The 16658-nt window shown below is 54.5% G+C and overlaps 2 protein-coding genes across 6 annotated transcripts; both read right to left on the reverse strand.

Moving 5' to 3' along the window:
• Positions 1–645: 645 nt before the first annotated feature.
• On the reverse strand, positions 646–5509 carry IGBP1 (immunoglobulin binding protein 1). Of its 2 annotated transcripts, none has more exons than XM_014887945.2 (6): positions 5247–5509; positions 4454–4753; positions 3112–3307; positions 2177–2262; positions 1460–1563; positions 646–1166 (listed from the first exon to the last, which is right to left on the reverse strand). In XM_014887945.2, the coding sequence occupies exons 1-6, from the start codon at positions 5435–5437 to the stop codon at positions 1018–1020; spliced, it is 1026 nt and encodes a 341-aa protein (XP_014743431.2). In that variant the 5' UTR covers positions 5438–5509; the 3' UTR covers positions 646–1017. The 2 variants fall into 2 exon arrangements, with proteins under 2 accessions (XP_014743431.2, XP_088029245.1); XM_088173119.1 differs by having other exon boundaries at positions 646–1163; positions 5247–5508.
• A 3839-nt stretch (positions 5510–9348) lies between these two features.
• On the reverse strand, positions 9349–16463 carry LOC106859043 (protein Wnt-11b-2-like). 4 transcript variants are annotated; one of them, XM_088173122.1, is made up of 6 exons: positions 15566–16463; positions 14545–14702; positions 12754–12974; positions 12105–12382; positions 11097–11389; positions 9349–10413 (listed from the first exon to the last, which is right to left on the reverse strand). In XM_088173122.1, the coding sequence occupies exons 3-6, from the start codon at positions 12878–12880 to the stop codon at positions 10239–10241; spliced, it is 873 nt and encodes a 290-aa protein (XP_088029248.1). In that variant the 5' UTR covers positions 12881–12974; positions 14545–14702; positions 15566–16463; the 3' UTR covers positions 9349–10238. The 4 variants fall into 4 exon arrangements, with proteins under 4 accessions (XP_088029248.1, XP_088029247.1, XP_014741507.1 ...); XM_088173121.1 differs by having other exon boundaries at positions 14270–14702; XM_014886021.2 differs by having other exon boundaries at positions 13063–14702.
• Between the last annotated feature and the right edge of the window lie 195 nt (positions 16464–16658).

Raw genomic sequence — 16658 nt, forward strand, 5'->3', positions numbered from 1 at the left:
GGGAGATTTGGAACCCATAAACCCCTCCTGTGAATTGTAGGGACTCAGAACCTGGGAGAAAGGACCACAGTCCCTGCAGTGTGGATCCTTCCTGGGTGTGAATCAGTTCTGAGGACAGGGATTGCTGCATGGAAAACATCTCAACTCCTGCAGTCCAGCTATGCCCAAATCCTGCAGATAGGAAGGAAAACCACCACATTTCTACAGAATCCCACTGTCCCAGGGTAAGGAAGCATCATGCAGGTGACACTGCTCCAGGTGACACAAAGTTCCAGCCATACTTTCCTTTTGTATCCCAGTATTTTACCAGGATTGGAACAAGCCCATCCACAGCTACCAGCCCTCACTGGGTACTTCCAGAGCTTCCAGCTGTGATTCCTCACCTTCCTGCACACACCTGGTCTGTGCCAGCTCAGTGCCAGGTGTGTCCTCTTCTCCCTCATTCAGGAACGGTGCCAGAGGGATTCAGAAAGTTTTCCCCCTTTCAGGGATTGTTCTAGAGGGTTTCAAAGCACACTGACTACTTTGTCTTGGAATATGGCACCATTTGTCCCAGTTCTGTCCCTTGTGGGCTCCATGAGAGCATCCACGGTTCAGCCCCTGGAAAAGCTCAGGATGAAGAGCAAGTGGATTTCACAGCAAGAATCAGGCAGCACAAAGAGAGTTTATTTTGCTTAAAATAGAGAGGAAAAAAAATAAATATATCCACCCACAATACAAAGAGCAGTTTTCAAATCCATGGAGCTCCCCTTGGAGGCTCCTTCCACCTGGGAGGGCAGAGGGAGCCTGACCCTCATGGAGCTGCCCCTCAGAGGTTTGGGGCACCCCCCAAACACAACCAGTGCCCCCAGTCTGACATGGAATGCAAACCAAAGCAAGGGGTCACGTGTCCTCCTGCCATCCTGTCCCCTGTCCATCCAGGGAATTCCTGGATTCTCCACCTATGTACACTGTATTCCCTCCTCCCTCTCCAGGTTGTTCTCCCAGGATCTCCAGGCCCTGCTGGCAGCCAGAGCATCAGCCCATGTTGTGCCTGTTGCCATAGCCCCGGGGGTGTGTGTCCTTCCAGTCGTCCCAGTCCCGAGCTTTCCGAAGAGCTTCCTCATCATCCTCCTCCTCCTCTTTCTCCTTCTGCAGCTTCTGCAACTCCTCATCACTTGTACCTGCTGGAGGGGAGGGACAGAAAGGAGATCCAGGTTCTCCAAAGCCCTGCTGGGAGCTGGGCTTGCCAGAGAGCAGGAGCAAGAACCTTGGGAACCAGGGACCAGCTTCCACTATCCCAAGTTGTTCCACACCCCATCCAACCTGGCCTTGGACTAAGCACAGTCTAACCCAGTTGTTTACCCAATAAAGTTTGGATTCTTCCATAATAAGGGGTGCTCCATACCCTGCACACTTCCCGTTCACCCATCCCCTCAAGAGGCCTCCCAAATCCCCTGTTCCCATCCCTGTTCCATACCTGGAACCCTCTGTGGGTTGGACACAATTCCCTGCTTCCGGCGCTGCTCGTACCAGTCATCCACAGTCATGGTGGGCAGCCCAGGATAGCCAGCTCCAAACACCCTGCAGGGCGACAAAACCAGCCCAAACCAGGCAATGAAACCCCCTGGGATGAGCAGGAACATAGGCAAGAGGCACAGGGCTATTCCATCACCCAATATCCAAGGGTATCACAAGGTGGGCTTTGGGGCGACCCAGTTGTGGCCTTCCAGTGCCCAAAGATGGAGAGGGCCTGGAGGGACAGGACACAGGGAATGGATTCCCACTGCCAGAGGGCAGGGTTAGATGGATACTGGGAAGGAATTCTCCCCTGTTAAGAGTGGGGAAGTCCTGGCACAGGGTGCCCAGAGAAGCTGTGGCTGCCTCTGGATCTGTGGAAGTGTCCAAGGCCAGGTTGGACGAGGCTTGGAGCAACCTGGAATAGGGGAAGGTGGCCTTAGGACACCCCTGGGAACTGAAGCAGATACATGGAAAGCTCAGCATAAATCATGTCCCAAGCATGACAGGAAATCTGGTTTCTATCCCATTCTATCCTTTAGATGCCAAAATTCCTGCACAGGCTTCAGGGTGCCACAAACTCAGGTGCAGACAGGAAGATTTCTGCACTTGAAGGAATATTTTAGGCTTGACATGAGAGCACTGCCCCAAAGTGTGGTTGGATCATCCCAATCCATACCTGGCCTGAGCAGCATCCCGGGTGAGGATGAAGGGTTTCATTGGAGTTCTGGCAGGCCGGGAAGGGCCACGGGGACCTGCTGGAGCCTAGAGATGCAAACAACAGTCACCAGGGAATTGAGGGGATGAGAATTCCCCCTCTGCTTCCCATCCTGAAGTTATTAAAGGTCTTGTAGAGGAGAAACACCTCAGCTGTCAGAGCAACGCCCCAGGATGGAGAATCCAGGGCTGGATTTGGTTTAAATCAGGAATTCCAACTGTGCTGTACAGGAATCACTTCCTGTGCCTCTGTGCCACCTGCTGGGGTCAAAGCAGAGCTGCTAGAGCTGGGCTCAAAGCAGAGCAGGAAATATTTATTGTTCCAGTGGAACATTCTGAATCCATCATTCCATGGCACCTCTAGGACACCTGGGAGAACCTGAGTCCTGCAGTGCCAAAAAATGACCCCCCAAAGCAGCCCTGCCAGGAGGCTGTGCCAGCACATCAGGAGCTGCTGTTCCCAGCAGACATTCCAGGTCACAGAAATCCTGGCCACAACGTTCTGCACAGGGATTGCAGGTCTGTGGGAATGTCCAAATGGGCTGCTAATACCCGGACATGCTGCAGACCAGGAGTGGAAGGTTTGACAGAAACCGTAAGAGTTTGATTTTAATTTCCAAATCCACTTGCTCTTCAGAATTAGGGGTCTGCAGAAAAGCCTTTGCACAGCCCAGTTCAGCTCTGATATCCCAAGCTCCAGCATTCCACAGGCTGGGATTGTGGGGAAGGTGTGGCAGCAGAGCCCAACCCAAAACTCAGAATTCAGAATGAAGGAAACCCCATCAGCTCATGCTGTGACTGAGCTCAATTTCAACTGGGAAGTCATGGAATAAAACTCTGCTGCTGAATTCCTCTGGGATTCATCCCCCCATGCCCATCCCAGGAGAGCTCCCTCACCTGCCTGGCTGCATCCCTGCTCCTCAGGATCACCAGCTCCTGGTCAATGCTCTCAATCTCCTCCAGGCTGGTGCTGATCCATTTCTGGATCTGGAGGATGTAAAATTCCCGGATCTGATCCTCATCCGCTGTCCCACTCTCCACAGAGCTGCTCATGGAGGCCAATTTGTTCTCCAGCTCCTTCTTCTGTTTGTACCTGGCTCAAACACAGCAAAATCAGATCACTGAATCATTTTTTTTCCAGCCCAGCCCAACCCTGGTACCTTTACCACTTTTTCTAAGAGGAGCAACCAAATTTCATGGAAGTTGTGCTGATTCCTGTTGGAATTTCAATCTCTCCTGTCTGTTAAAAGGAGCTATAAAATGACATTTAATTCAGAAGGGCCTCAGTGATTTTATTTTTCTCCTAAACATTGAGGAATTCTTGGAAACTGAAGCCATCCTGGTAAAATTAGGCAAGACTGGAAACATCAGTCTCCTGGAGAAAGCAGGACTGAGAAAATCAATGGAATGGCTGGTTTGAGCTAATTCCATGTCATACAAACAGAACAAAACACTTTTCCAACTTCTATCTCAGGTAGTTTTGTGTGTGCAGGCATTTTTTAAAATATAATTTAGGCTTTTTAGACTTTTTGACCTATTCAGGAATTAGTTATTACAGGGAAGAACTCCCTATATAATAAACTACCAGGGTAAATTTATTTTTACTTTTTCAGGGATTAGTCATTAAAGGGGGAACTACTCATACAAAACACTTCCAAACTAAATCCTTGTGCCCTTCCCTCAGTTATTATCACCTGAAGAATGAAAATTAAGAGCTAAGAAGCCTTTGAGGGCTGAGAGGACATGGAGCATAAAAGAGTAATTCTGAAAAAGAAACTCTTCCCAATTGGAATATAAATTGTATTTTTCTATGTTTTTCTACACAATTTAAGCAAGTCCAGCCCAGTTTGGACCTTCCAGTGCTGCTACAATGAGCAACTCAGTGGCCAAAATCCCAACCAGAGCACCAAGGGCACCAATCATCTTTTTTCAAGCTCTAATGAAGTCACTGGTAGGAAACTTCCAGTTTGGAAGTTTTTATGCTACCAGCAGTGATTAAAGAACTAAATGTGAGATTAATTATGAAAGGTTAAAGAGCTAATTTTAAGTTTTTGAGCAGTTCTTCCTCAGAGACCAGAAACTGGAGAGACAGATGCCCTTATCCATTAAACAGCAAGCAGCATTTCTTAAAATGAACATTTTATGATCAAATTATTCCAATGCCCAGGAAAACTCTTCCCTGTCCAATCATGCACTGTCTCAGGCTCCTGCTCCTCCCAGAGTGATTCCCAAAGCTCACCTTTCAATTTTGGCTGTCCTGCTCATGGCCATGGCCACCAGGTTGGGCTGGCCGGGGTCCTGGGGGGCCGAGGGGCTCTCGGTTTTCTCCTCTCCAGCAGTGCCTGGGGGCAGCTGGAAAGATCCCAGCCCGTAGTTCCTGCAGAGCTTGAGGAAGCGCAGGAAATGCTCCCGGGCACTCTCCAGGTGCTCTCTTCTCCTGCTCAGATCCACCTGCTTCAGCGTGAGGCCTCCCAGCAGCGCCGGCAGCAGCATGAACTTCAGGTCGGCTGAGGCGACTTCCTCCAGATCCTCGTTCTCACTGCGAGGGAGAGAGCAGGGAGTGTGGAATGGAGATGGGAAATGGGTTGGGGTCATCTTGTGAGGGGGCTCAGCTTGGAAAAAGAGCTCAGGAGGGAACTTGTGGCTCTGCACAACTCCCTGAGAGGAGGGGACAGCCCCAGGTCGGGCTCTGCTCCCAGGGAACGGGGACAGGAGGAGAGGGAACGGCCTCAGGGTGTGCCAGGATGGGCTCAGCTTGGATACCACCAGGTATTTCCCCATGGAAAGGGTTGTGAAGCATTGGAAGGGGCTGCCCAGGGAGGTGTTGGAGTCTCCATCCCTGGAGGTGCCCAAGGAACGCCCAGCCGTGGCACTCAGTGCTCTGGGCTGGTGACAAGGTGGGGATCGGTCACAGATCGAGCTTGGAGATCGTGTCCAACCTCAGCGATTCTGGGATTCTGTCCCGCTCCCGCTTCACCTCTGCCCTGCCCGGGGACCCTCCCTGTCCCCTCAGACGCGTCCCCTGCGCTCACCTGAACAGCTCCAGCTGCGCCACCATGGCCGCCGCCCGCTGCAGCGCGTCCAGGCCCTGCCGCACCTTGTCCTGCACGGCCGGGGCTCCCGAGGACGGCTCGGCGCTGGCCTCCAGCTCGTCCCAGAGCCGCCGTCCCAACGCCAGCAGCTCCGCCAGCCGGGGGCCGCCCGCGCCCGCCTCCGCCATCATAGGCCGGGAACGGCTCCGCCGCCACTTCCGGCGCGGTCTGGCGCGACCGTACCCGCCCCGACCGCCATCTTGAGGAGGTCATTGCCATAGCCACCACACGGGGCGACACCTTGGGGAGGTCACGGCTATGGTTACGGCGGGCGCCATCTTGGGGAGGGCACAGACACAGCCGGGGCGCGGGTGCTGCCATGCTGGTGAGGGCAGGCTGAGGGGCAGCGGGCCCGGTGGGTGCCGTGATGGCTCCGCGTTCGCCCCGCGGCCCTGGAGCCTCCCGGAACCCCTATGGCGGGCGGGCACCGCCGGCAGGAGAGGCTCGGTCCGGCCGGGAGCGCTCAGAGGCCTCCGGTGCCCTCACATTTTTCCCTGCCAGGACCTGCCTGATGCGCCGGCCCGCACGGGTCCTGGCAGGGAGCGCTGAGATGGAGTCTGGGAAAGTGGAAAAAAATGTGGATAATTAGATAAATTGGCAGAAACCATCTGTTTTCACGCTGTATAAAAGGGGTGCACAGTGCAGATCCTTGATAGTGTAGTACTGGATGTCAATAAATATCAATTTATTTGTTTAAGCACTGCACTTCCTAGTCTCTAGTTTTTCTACAATACGAGTGGGACATGCAAACTTTCTCTCTCTCTCTCTCTCTCTCTTTCTCTTTTTTTTCCCATTTTTTTTCTTCATTTATTTTGCTCCTAAAATCTCTAAAATTCAACCAGGCATCAGGCAGGTTAAGGTTAAATCTGCTTTTAAGAGCAGGTTATTTCCCTTAGAAATATGTGTGATTGACCTGGCTGTGAGCAAAGTATGGATGTAGTAACCACTACTACTGCTCCTTACTCCTGAGTAATTCTAACTCAGCCTCTGAGGATGACTCAGTTTATGATTTATTCTGTTTGTTTTCTTCATGCCCGTGTCAGATTGTGCAATGAATTGTTACTCACAGAACCCAGGAGTGCTGTGAGTCCTCAAAACCTGTCTGGTTCCAGGTCTGGGCTGACGGGAGGATCTCCTGGATATTCCCGGTGGGATGGCAGCCCCAGTGTGGTTCGTGGCCACATCAGTGTCTGCTCTGCTCCTCAGGCTCCCTTCCTGCTGGAATGTTGCCCAGCCTGAGAGAAATCAGATCCTTTCCTGTGAGGATGAGGAGGCCCTGGAATGGATTTTCCAGAGAAGCTGTGGCTGCTTCATCACTGGGAGTGTCTAAGTCCAGGTTGGATGGGGCTTGGAACACCCTGGGATAGGGGAAGGTGTCACTACCCATGGCAGAGGATAGAACAAAATGGGCTTTAAGGTCCCTCCTACCAAATAATCCAAGAATTCCATGATTCCAAGGGATGGAGAGCTGCTTCCCCTCTGAATCCTCTGCAGCCTCTACCAGAACTACACCCAAAATTCCTCAGGCTGCAGCTGGTGCCCCCTCGGATCTTATGGCTCTTACTCACCCCTGTTTGTCCCTGTCCCTCTGCTGAAGATCCCCACTTGGACAATCCCTCTTTTTGTTTGTCATCCTTAGAGCACCACGACACTGCTGAGCACCTCGGGAATAAAGGAGAACAGAGAGGGAAGGGTTTTTCCTTAAATACAAGCTTTTACTCATGTGTCTGTCTTGTGGTGTGGTGGTGCATAGACCAACCACCCCAAAGGTCACAGCAACATCCCCCAAATATTCCCAGCAATGCAGGTTGGACAGGGCTTGGAGCAACCTGAGCTAGGAGAAGGTTCCCTGCTCATGCCAGGAGGTGGAACTGGATGAGCTTAAAGCCTCTTCAAGCCAAATCATTCCAGGATTCCCTGATTTTGTGAGATGTTGATCCATCCACAGCTGAGCTCCATCCTGTGCTTTCTCCTCCTTCTCACTCAGGTCAGTGAGCAGTACAAGGAAAAGCAGGTGCAGGTCCTGATCCACATTCCAGTGGGATCTGCACTCCAGAGCTGTGCAGAAGAAATGTTCCAACATATCCCTGAACACAGAGTCATCCTTCCTCCAAAAACTTAATTACCAATGGTTTGCTGCCCTTACTCATAGTATCCTCCTGGAATGAGTTATGCAGAATCCCTCAATGAATAGGGAAATAAAAAGAAAAACAAATCCGTGTTTTAACAACAAAATAAAAATATTCCATGAAAATCACTCGCCTTCCCCCAGACTTTATTGTTTGTACAAATTTGACCAGCAACAAATAACCACGTTCACACCAACATTACTCCCTTAAAACCCCTGGAGACCAGCACAGGGATCATTCCCCCTGCATCCATCCTCAGGCTCCCAATTCCTGCGGGATGCTCCCAGCCATGTAAATCTCACATCCCTCCTAATTCCAGGTGTGGGCCCGGATTCCAGCAGCTCCCACTGAGAGCGTTGTCACAGAGCTGTCACCTCCTGCCAGCCTGATCCTTTGCAGTCCCCAGCTAATTCCGGCTCCTTCCCATTTCCCGCAGGATTCCTGCTGCACAGTGACTCCTCCAGTCTTTTCCCAACTGTCAGGCTTTGAGTCAAGGAGGGAGAGGAGGAATGGATTCTGCATATTCAGCACTTGACCCTGCCTTTTCCCAGGCAGAAATTCCAACGGGACCTCTCTAGGAGGGATCCCGACAGCTCCCCTGGGCATTCCTTGCTATTGTGGCTCCTCTCCTTTCCCCCAGGCGATGTGTGTTTGTAGTTACCAAATGCAAATCACATTTCCCACCCTCCTGGCTGGAGTTCTCACTCCAAAAGATCCTTCCCGGTTTTTTTTTTTGTTTTTTTTTCCTCTCACCAGCTCGTTTTGCAATGCTCGCAGCCCCTCCCGGTGTCACCTCCCTGCGATCTGAGATGCTCTGGGAAGTGGACGGAGGGAAGGCATTGAAGCAATCCTCATTTAGTACCTGCACCCCTCCGCACACAGAAACTGCGGCTGTTTTGCAGCCTGGCGGCTGAAACTCCTTTTTTCTGAGGAATGCCAGGCACTGACCCCTAATTGCATTTTAAAAGGAAAACTCGAGATAGCTTTTGACCTTGGGCAGCTGCGGTTTTCCAGGCGCTCTCGGAAGGGAGATGGCAGCAGGCAGAGCCAGTCAATGGCACATTAACTACTGATAACGAGGGTTAACTCACTCCTGGCACTCACCGAGCTCGGGCTCAGCTTCCAGCCCCTGCATCCTCCCGAGCCACCTCTGATTCCTCCCCTGCTCACACAGAAACCTGGAGCACATTAAGAGGAGGGGATGTTTTACAAGAAAAGCTCATGAATTGATTCCGTGACCCAGCAGAGACCATTAAAAATGATGGAATGGATATGGAAATGAGTAATCGTCCAGCTGGGCTCGGGCTGCGCGCAGCCAACTCCAGTCAATGGGAACCAAAAATAAAGTGAAGCTGCTGGAACCTCCAGGCAATGCTGGGAGCTGCAGGAATCCACCCGAGGATTCCCATCCCATTTACCTGTCCTCCTGGTGCTATGCAGTCTCTCCAGCACCTGTTTGGACTCATCCTTTCTTTCCCAAGGCTGCACCAGCAGGAATCTCATCCCATCCAAGCACCTGGCCAGATTCTGTGCTAAGGGAAATGTGGGAGCCTCCATCTCTGGCTCCCAACCCCTTGCTGTTCACACACACCCTTGGCTCATCCAGCCCACATTCCCAAGGATCAGAAAATAACCCCGGACTGCCACAGTTTCCAGCACCAGCCCTGAATCCCAAGTAGCTGGAGACCTGAGGAAGCAGGGGATAAAACAGGAGCTGGGGAAGGCAGGGATCTTAAAGGCAAATCTGGGCCAGTGAGAAGCAGAAAGAGTTGAAAGTGAGCTGGTCCTCAGATGTGTGAAAGGAAAAGTATGGATATGGGGATTTATGGACACAAGGCTCTCCTTACAGCCTATTTCCCCAGGACCAGCTCAGAAGGACATGGAGGAAAGGTTGTCCTAGAAAACAAGGCACAGAAAGTCGTAACATTTATTTAAAAACACACACCAGAATCCCACTTACAGGAAGTACAGAAACACAAGGTTATTTCTTGCTTCCCCAAGGCCTTGGAGTTGTGTCCCCTCTCCAGGCCAGAATCCCAACACACCTGGTCCTGAAGGGTGGAAGGAATGGGCTGTAGACCTCAGTGGGCCAGAAGGAGGGGCAGGAAGGACAGGCCATGAGAATTTCACATATTGAGTGGGCTCCCACCTCCAACATGGGGACAGAAGCTACAGTGATGCCATGGCTGGGTTGTTAACACACAGTCACGGGTGGGTTTGCAAGGCTGCCCAATTTTGGTAGCCCCCAGGACCTGTCCTGTCCCTGGTGTCTCTGCCATCAATGACAGCAGCACCATCCCCATGCAAATGGTCTCCACTGGGATGCTGCCAAGGGCCCTGGAGCAGAGTTTTCACCTGAGGAGGAGCATCCTGGATGAGTCCACAGCACAATCCTGTTCCCAAAGCAGCTGCCCATGACCCCCTCACCCGAAGCAGCAGTGTTCCATCCCTGCAGCCTTCTCCCAGTGGATAACTCTACCCCCTTCCATCCATCACTCCTGGCTTTCAGGCTGCTGTCAGAACCCTCCTGCAAAGGGACAATGGCAGCCCAGGGTCCCCATTCCCCCTGGAGAAAGGTGCCTGTGGAATGATCAATGGCTTGGAGACAAAGGGCTGGCCACTGAGCAGCTGCAGGAGGGCAGCTCTTTGTCCTGCCCTGAGGTCTGGGTTGGAAGGAATCGAAGGCTTCCCAAAATCTCTCAGTCTGAGGTTTCCCATGAGATACCAAGCCTTCTCCTTGCTGGGGGCATCCCTTGGGATGGCCTCCTGGTGTCCTGGTGGGTGCCAGGGCGGGTTGTCCTCCTTATTTGCAGACGTGTCTCTCCAGGCTGCGCCGGCAGCGCCTGCACACCACGGAGCAGCACCAGCGGTACCGGCAGTGGCAGCGCTCCTGCACCTCCTCCGTGTAGGTGTTGTAGCCACGGCCACAGCACAGCAGGTCACAGCTGCCACTGCCCACGGAGCTCCTGTTGCACGGCCTGTGGAGAGATGTGGAGCTGGGGACCTGCCCTCCCAGGCCCTGGAATCTCCCAGAGTTGGTGTGCTCAGAGCAGGAGGCAGCAGGATCAGGGAATCATGGAATGGTTGGAAAGGATCTTAAAGATCATCCTGTGCCACTTCCTGTGGGCAGGGACAACTTCCACTAGCCCAGGTCGCTCCAAGCCCTGTCCAACTTGGTCCTGGACACTTCCAGGGGCAGCCACAGCTTCTCTGGGCACCCTGTGCCAGGGCTTCCCAACCCAATTCCTTCCCAATATTCCATCTAACCCTGTCAGTGGGAAGCCATTCCCCCTTGTCCTGTCCCTCCATCCCTTGCCCCCAGTCCCTCTCCAGCTCTCCTGGATCCCCTTTAGGCCCTGGAAGGGGTTCTGAGGTTTCCCTGGAGCCTCCTCTTCTGCAGGTGAGCACCCACAGCTCTCCCAGCCTGGCTCCAGCCCTTGGAGCATCTCCATGGCCAGACAGGGACTTGTTGAAGAAGTCTATGCCTGTCTTGTGTTGAGGACCCCAGACCTGGATGCAGCAGTGCAGGTGGGGTCTCAGAGGACAGGGATTCGGGGATTCAGGGATCTGCTGCAAGCCCAGCCCATCCACATCAGCTTCCCAGGATATTCAAACGCAGCAGTACAGGCACTCCTGGAATCAGAGGCTGAGCTCTTCCTACCTGTCCTGTGTCCCCAGAGAACCCAGCTGGGGATTTGGGCTGCAGTAGTCAGGAGAGTTAATGAGATAAACCAGATCCATCTCTGCCACTGGCCTGGCATCCCCTTCCTTGGGGATCAGCTGCTTCCTGGGTCCCACGAGCCGATGGGTCACCTTGAGGGCTGCCAGATACCTGGATTTGAGATCAGAGGCAATTTCACCCAGGTCTGGCAGCCCTTTCCAGCAGGTCTTCACTGAGCAGGAGCCTGAAACTCCGTGGCATTTACACCTGGTATCCAGGGAGTCACTGAGCACCTGCAGAGCACAGGGAAACAAAGAGTTGAGTTTGCTCTCTCCTGGTACCACCCCAGGGACTGACTCCCAAGGGCACCCATGGGAAGTTTCAAGGGATGAAAGACCTCAGAGCTGAATATAATGGGGCCATCAGGAACTCAGCCCTGCTTCAATCCCTTCTGATAAGAACCTGATCCTTGGGGAACTTCCCAGAAGAGCTGGCAGTGGGGCTGGAGGCTTCCCAAGCCTCATCTGAGGAACAGGAGTGGATGGAAGCATTAAGATAGGATGGGCTGGGGAGCCCAGCTGGAGCGGGGCAGGACAAGCTCTGTTTCCAGTGAGAAGGATGGAAGAAGCACTGGTGTGAAATATCAGATAACTGGGAATGCTGGTGTGAAGTGTCAGATGTGCTGGTTGAGGAAAGGGTATGGGACGTCTGGGGGTGGGCAGCAGTGTGCGTGTGGGGGTGTCTCCTAACATACTTTTAAACTATTTTGTTGCCTCTTGATGTTCAGGACTTCCCAAAAACCTGACTGGCATCTGCTGCCTTAAATTAGGGACCTCTTCCCCTGCTGCGAGGGGCGCTGGACTCCATCTATCCCAGAGGGCTCACACCCACTGTGCCACCCCTGGGCAGTCCTGGGGGGGCTCACACACCCCATCCCAGACCGCGGCATCCCTGCTGAGCTCCATATCCCCCATCCCAAGCCGCAGATCCCGGGGGTCCCGCACCCACCGCCCGTCCCACGGCTCCGTTGTGCCGGTTCACAGCCCTGAGCCCGGGCGTGCCCCCGGGGCCGGCTCTGGCCGAGCCGTCGGTGAAGGCGGCTCCGAGCTGGAGGCCGTGGCTCAGGTTGTCCCCGCAGCCGCCCCAGCGGGAGCCGGGAGCGGGGGGCTCGGAGGGGCCGGGGCCGCAGGAGCACAGCGGGATCTCTCCGGAGGCGCAGGAGCGGGCGATGCCCTGAGCCACGGCCGCCGCTGCCAGGGCGTGCACGAAGGCGGCTTCCCGTGTTCCTGCGGAGAAAACAGGGATATTTCCTTTCTCCCTGCCCGGCCAGACTCTCCTCTCACAGTGCAAGGAGTTTCTTTATTTCGTCTCGCAGCGGGATAAACTCAAGGCCTGTCAATTTTTGTGTTTTAACCTGTGCCCGTATCCAGCCTGTATCCCCACCTCTTCCCCCGCTTTTTTTGGGAGCCTCTGGCAACTGTTTGAAATGGAAGTTACAGTCTGTCACCTCCCCCAGACGGAACTTACACAGAATTAACACCACGTAAAGGCAGGATCTTTAATCCAAGGCAGAAGCGAGCCTGGAAGGCGCTGCCAGCCCGGGATGCTCCTGGGGGCAGAGCGGGAGCTGCGACTCGGCGGGAGGAGCATCCCTTACCTGTGAGCAGCTCGGGGCCGAAGCTGGGGGCACTCTGGATGGAGGAGCAGTTCCACCTCATGTCTGCAAAGCTCTGCTGGCACAGCTCCTGCGTCCGGCGGGCGGCCCGGACGATGCTGGGCATCATCTCCAGATGTCGGCGGCACAGCTGCAGCTGCTCGGGTACCAGCAGCCGGCAGTGCTGGCTCTCGTTCCACGCCACCCCGCTGCCAGCCAGCCCGCTGTGGGGAGAGGTGGGGGTCATTGGGGGGACCACAGAGCCCAGAGGGACCGCCAAGAGGGGCTCTGGAAGGAGAGATCCTTACTCACAGCCACTGGATGGCTGCCGAGAGGCTCAGCTGGCACAGCAGCGCCGTGGCAGCGGCGGCGGGGCGGCCCATGGCCGAGAATGGGGCTGGGACGGGGATGGGACAGGGACTGGGGACTGGGATGGCGTTGGGACAAGGGATTGGGAGCAGGGATGGGGCTGGGACAGGGATTGGGAGCAGGGATGGGGCTCGGACAAGGGACTGGGAGCAAGGATGGGGCTGGGACAAGGACTGGGAACTGGGATGGGGCAGGTACAGGGTCTGAGAGCTGGGGTGGGGCTGGGACAAGGATTGAGGCTGGGACAGGGACAGGGAACAGGGCTGGGGACGCTCGGCCCCACTACCCCTTTATAGCATCGGTGGTGGCGGATCCTGCCCCCCGGGGAGGGGAACAAAGGCGGTTTCGGTGCCATTCACAGGGTTAGGGACAAGGAGGGGCTGGAGGGAGGTCCAGCTGTCATTAGCAGTGACCGTCCCCAAGCAGCACCTGGGAGGGGGTTGAGGGATGAGCCGCTGCAGGATGTTTCCCAAGGCCACCACTGACCATGTCCCCAAAGTGCCACATCTATGTGGATTTTAAATCACTGCAGGGGTGTGATTCTACCACTGCCCTGGGCAGCCCTTTCCATGAGAAATTTTCCCTAATATCCAACTAAACCTCCCCTGGCACAGCTGGAGGCTGTGTCCTCCTGTCCCTTGTCTCCTGGGAGCACAGCCCGACCCCCCTGTTTGCACCCACCTTTAGGGTCAGCACATGCTCATAAATCCTATTTTTTAAAATTTTCTTTACAAAAAGCTTGAAAAAGCACAGTTTCCTTGATCCGGAGTGCACATCCCTGAGCTGGCACAGGCAGCAGCCCTGAAGTGCCAGCAGGGGCTGCCCAAGATGCCACGGCAGGGCACCAGGGCTGGCACATGCTTGTCACAAGGTGCATTTCTCGGGAATCTCTCCCTCCTACAAGCACAAAACCAAAAGTGCTGCTTGGAGCCCGTGAGGAACCAGGTAGGCCGGGATTTTCCCACAGTGGGAGGTGACATTTGACAGAAGCCTAGCTGACCCCAGGTTTTGAAAAGGGTCACAGGTTAAAATTGACTTTTTAGGCTTTCACTTTCTCCTTGGCTGTGCTACTTCCCCTCTTTCTGGAAGGTGCTTTTCCTTGACAGAACCAAATTGGGGACTGCTTGTCATCCCCCTTGTGACCTCTCACCTTGACAGGACATGCCTTGATGGTTGATTATTGTCCCCTTGTGACCTTCCTTTGACTTGGGATCACTAAAACCAGGACACAGGGCTTGAGTCATTGTCCTTCCCCAAAAATTCCCTTGGGATGCAAATGCCACGGCTCATTGTGCTGGAGCAATGGCCCTTGAGGAAGGGTCTCAGGTCACTCCCAAATCCCAAACAGTTACAAGGGATTGGTCAAAGGGCAGAGAGAAAAGGAACACAGGGATAAGCCAAGTCTATATTCCCTAAACACCAAACCCAGTGTTTTGGATCCTGTCCCTTGTGGATTTCAGCTGAACTCCTCCTCAAGGTGTCGATGGTGTCTTGTTTTGGGACCTGGACGATCTCCAGGGGGTTGCCAGGACAACACTGGGGTTGGATGGCAGCTGGCACCTGAGTTCCCAGGGGTTCCAAAGCTGTGAGAATGATCAGGAAAAGCTGCTGGAGAGCCGGAATGCAGAGAGGAACCACTCCAGGATGGGCTGGCAGGAGGGAATTCCCTTCACAGGTGATGGGAGTTGGGATCAGCACCAGGACAGGGGGGCTTAGTCCCACCCCATCCCTTCCTTTGGGGACTGGGCAATGGAATCAGTGCCAGCACAGGGAACTGTGCACCGATGTCACAGGCTGCCACCTCCCACCCGAGGTATTTTTACCAATCCCTCTTCACAGGAAAGTTTTGCAATGACTGAGTAGTAGGAAAAGCACAAACCCTTCCTTTTAAAGCAAAGCCACCCCTCCTTTGAACGTCAATTCCTCTTTTTAGCTCAATCCTTGGAACAACCGGAGGGTGAGTGCTAAAAATACCCCTTCCTTCCCCTTCCAAGCTGGGCTGGCTCTGTGGGAAGGAGGGAGGCAGGAGGGGATTCCCAGTCCAGGAGAGGCTTCCCTTCCCCAGCTGGGGCTTCACTGGCAGGAGGGAGACCAAAGGAGCTGCGAGAACATTGGGAAAGGTGTCCCCCCCTCTGCCTGGGGACACAAGAGGGGACAGCTCCAGGAGGGGCTAAAGGGGCAGAGCTGGTGCTGGGGCAGAGCTCCTGGGATGAGGCTTTAGTGGAGGAACAGCAAAGAGTTGTCCTGGAGGGGCAAAGGTTGGTGTCCCTCACTCCTGGGACTCAGGAGCCAAAGCAAACAGCTGCGAATGGTTTGTGACCCGTGTGAGCACACGGTGTCCCCGTGCGCTGTCCCACCTCCCAGTGGCAGTTCCAGGGATTCCCCTGCCATCAAACTGTCCCCTCTGGCCCCGGTGACCTCGGCTCCCCACCCCACCCTCACCTACCGACCGACCCCGCGAGCAGCCACATCCCTCGGCGTGGAGGCTGTGCCAGTGCGGTGACAGTGACGCAGGGGGTGGTGGCACACGGTCATGTGGCACTGACATCCCGGGTCCTGCCTCAGCCCAGGGGCTGGGGATGAGATTCCTGCTGCCCGTGGGTGTAGCCGTGGAAAGGGGTTTTAACCCTTTAAGTGAGGCAGAAATAAGATGCACAGCTACATGGTCGTCTTTCATGACAGGAAGAAAGAGACAAGTTTATTCAGAAACACACTTGGTTTTATAGCAGGACTCGCAATTCCAAGAGTAGAGAAAAGGTGATTGGTTCAGAGAACACACCCCATTGCCAGGGCCTGGCCACACACCACAACAGGTGTTCTATCTTGTTATTAATTCCTTTTTATTTTGACCAAATTATCACTCTGAGAGAAATTCTCCCTAGCCTCGAGCTAGGCCAGCTTATCTGCTGGGAACAGAGCTGAGAAGCTCCAGCCTGGAATATTTTTCAGACTGTAATTTTTTTACTTTCTTAATATGTGTCCCACAGGTGGGCACTGGGAGCATCCCTAGAGGCTGGGGACAGTGGGATGGTCACTCTGGGTGGCAGGAGCCCTTCCTGCCATGGAGCTCAGCTTTCCTTCAAGGAAACCTTTCCAGAGAGCACAGGACAGGCACCGAGAACAGGCTGGGGGTGGGCAGGGACCTGATCCTGCCGAGCCACCTGTCCCCATAGTGTCCCGAATCAGGGACCAGGGACAGCAGATCTGCATCTGCTGTGAGGGTACAACACGGGGTGACACTTCCCTGTGACAGAGCTGCTGTGCCCACAGCAGTGTCCCCTGCGGGCAGCCCAGGCACAGCTGGGAGGGGCGGTCCAGCTGCAGAACATGTGGCAGCATCTGGTGATGCTGCAGAGCCAGCACAGGGCTCTGCACGGCAGAAGGGACCGGGGGGGCACGCTCCACATCTGCCACACCTCGGGATGGAGGTCCCAGCCCAGCCAGAGCCCCTGGAGAGGAGGAAAAGTGTCATGAATGACACGCCCGGCCTCCCCCCCGGGCTGGGAAGAGCTGCCAGGGGAGCTGTGCCAGTCACGGAG

This window comes from Sturnus vulgaris, chromosome 14 (genome assembly GCF_052056855.1).
Source record: "Sturnus vulgaris isolate bStuVul1 chromosome 14, bStuVul1.hap1, whole genome shotgun sequence".
NCBI classification, from domain to species: domain Eukaryota; kingdom Metazoa; phylum Chordata; class Aves; order Passeriformes; family Sturnidae; genus Sturnus; species Sturnus vulgaris.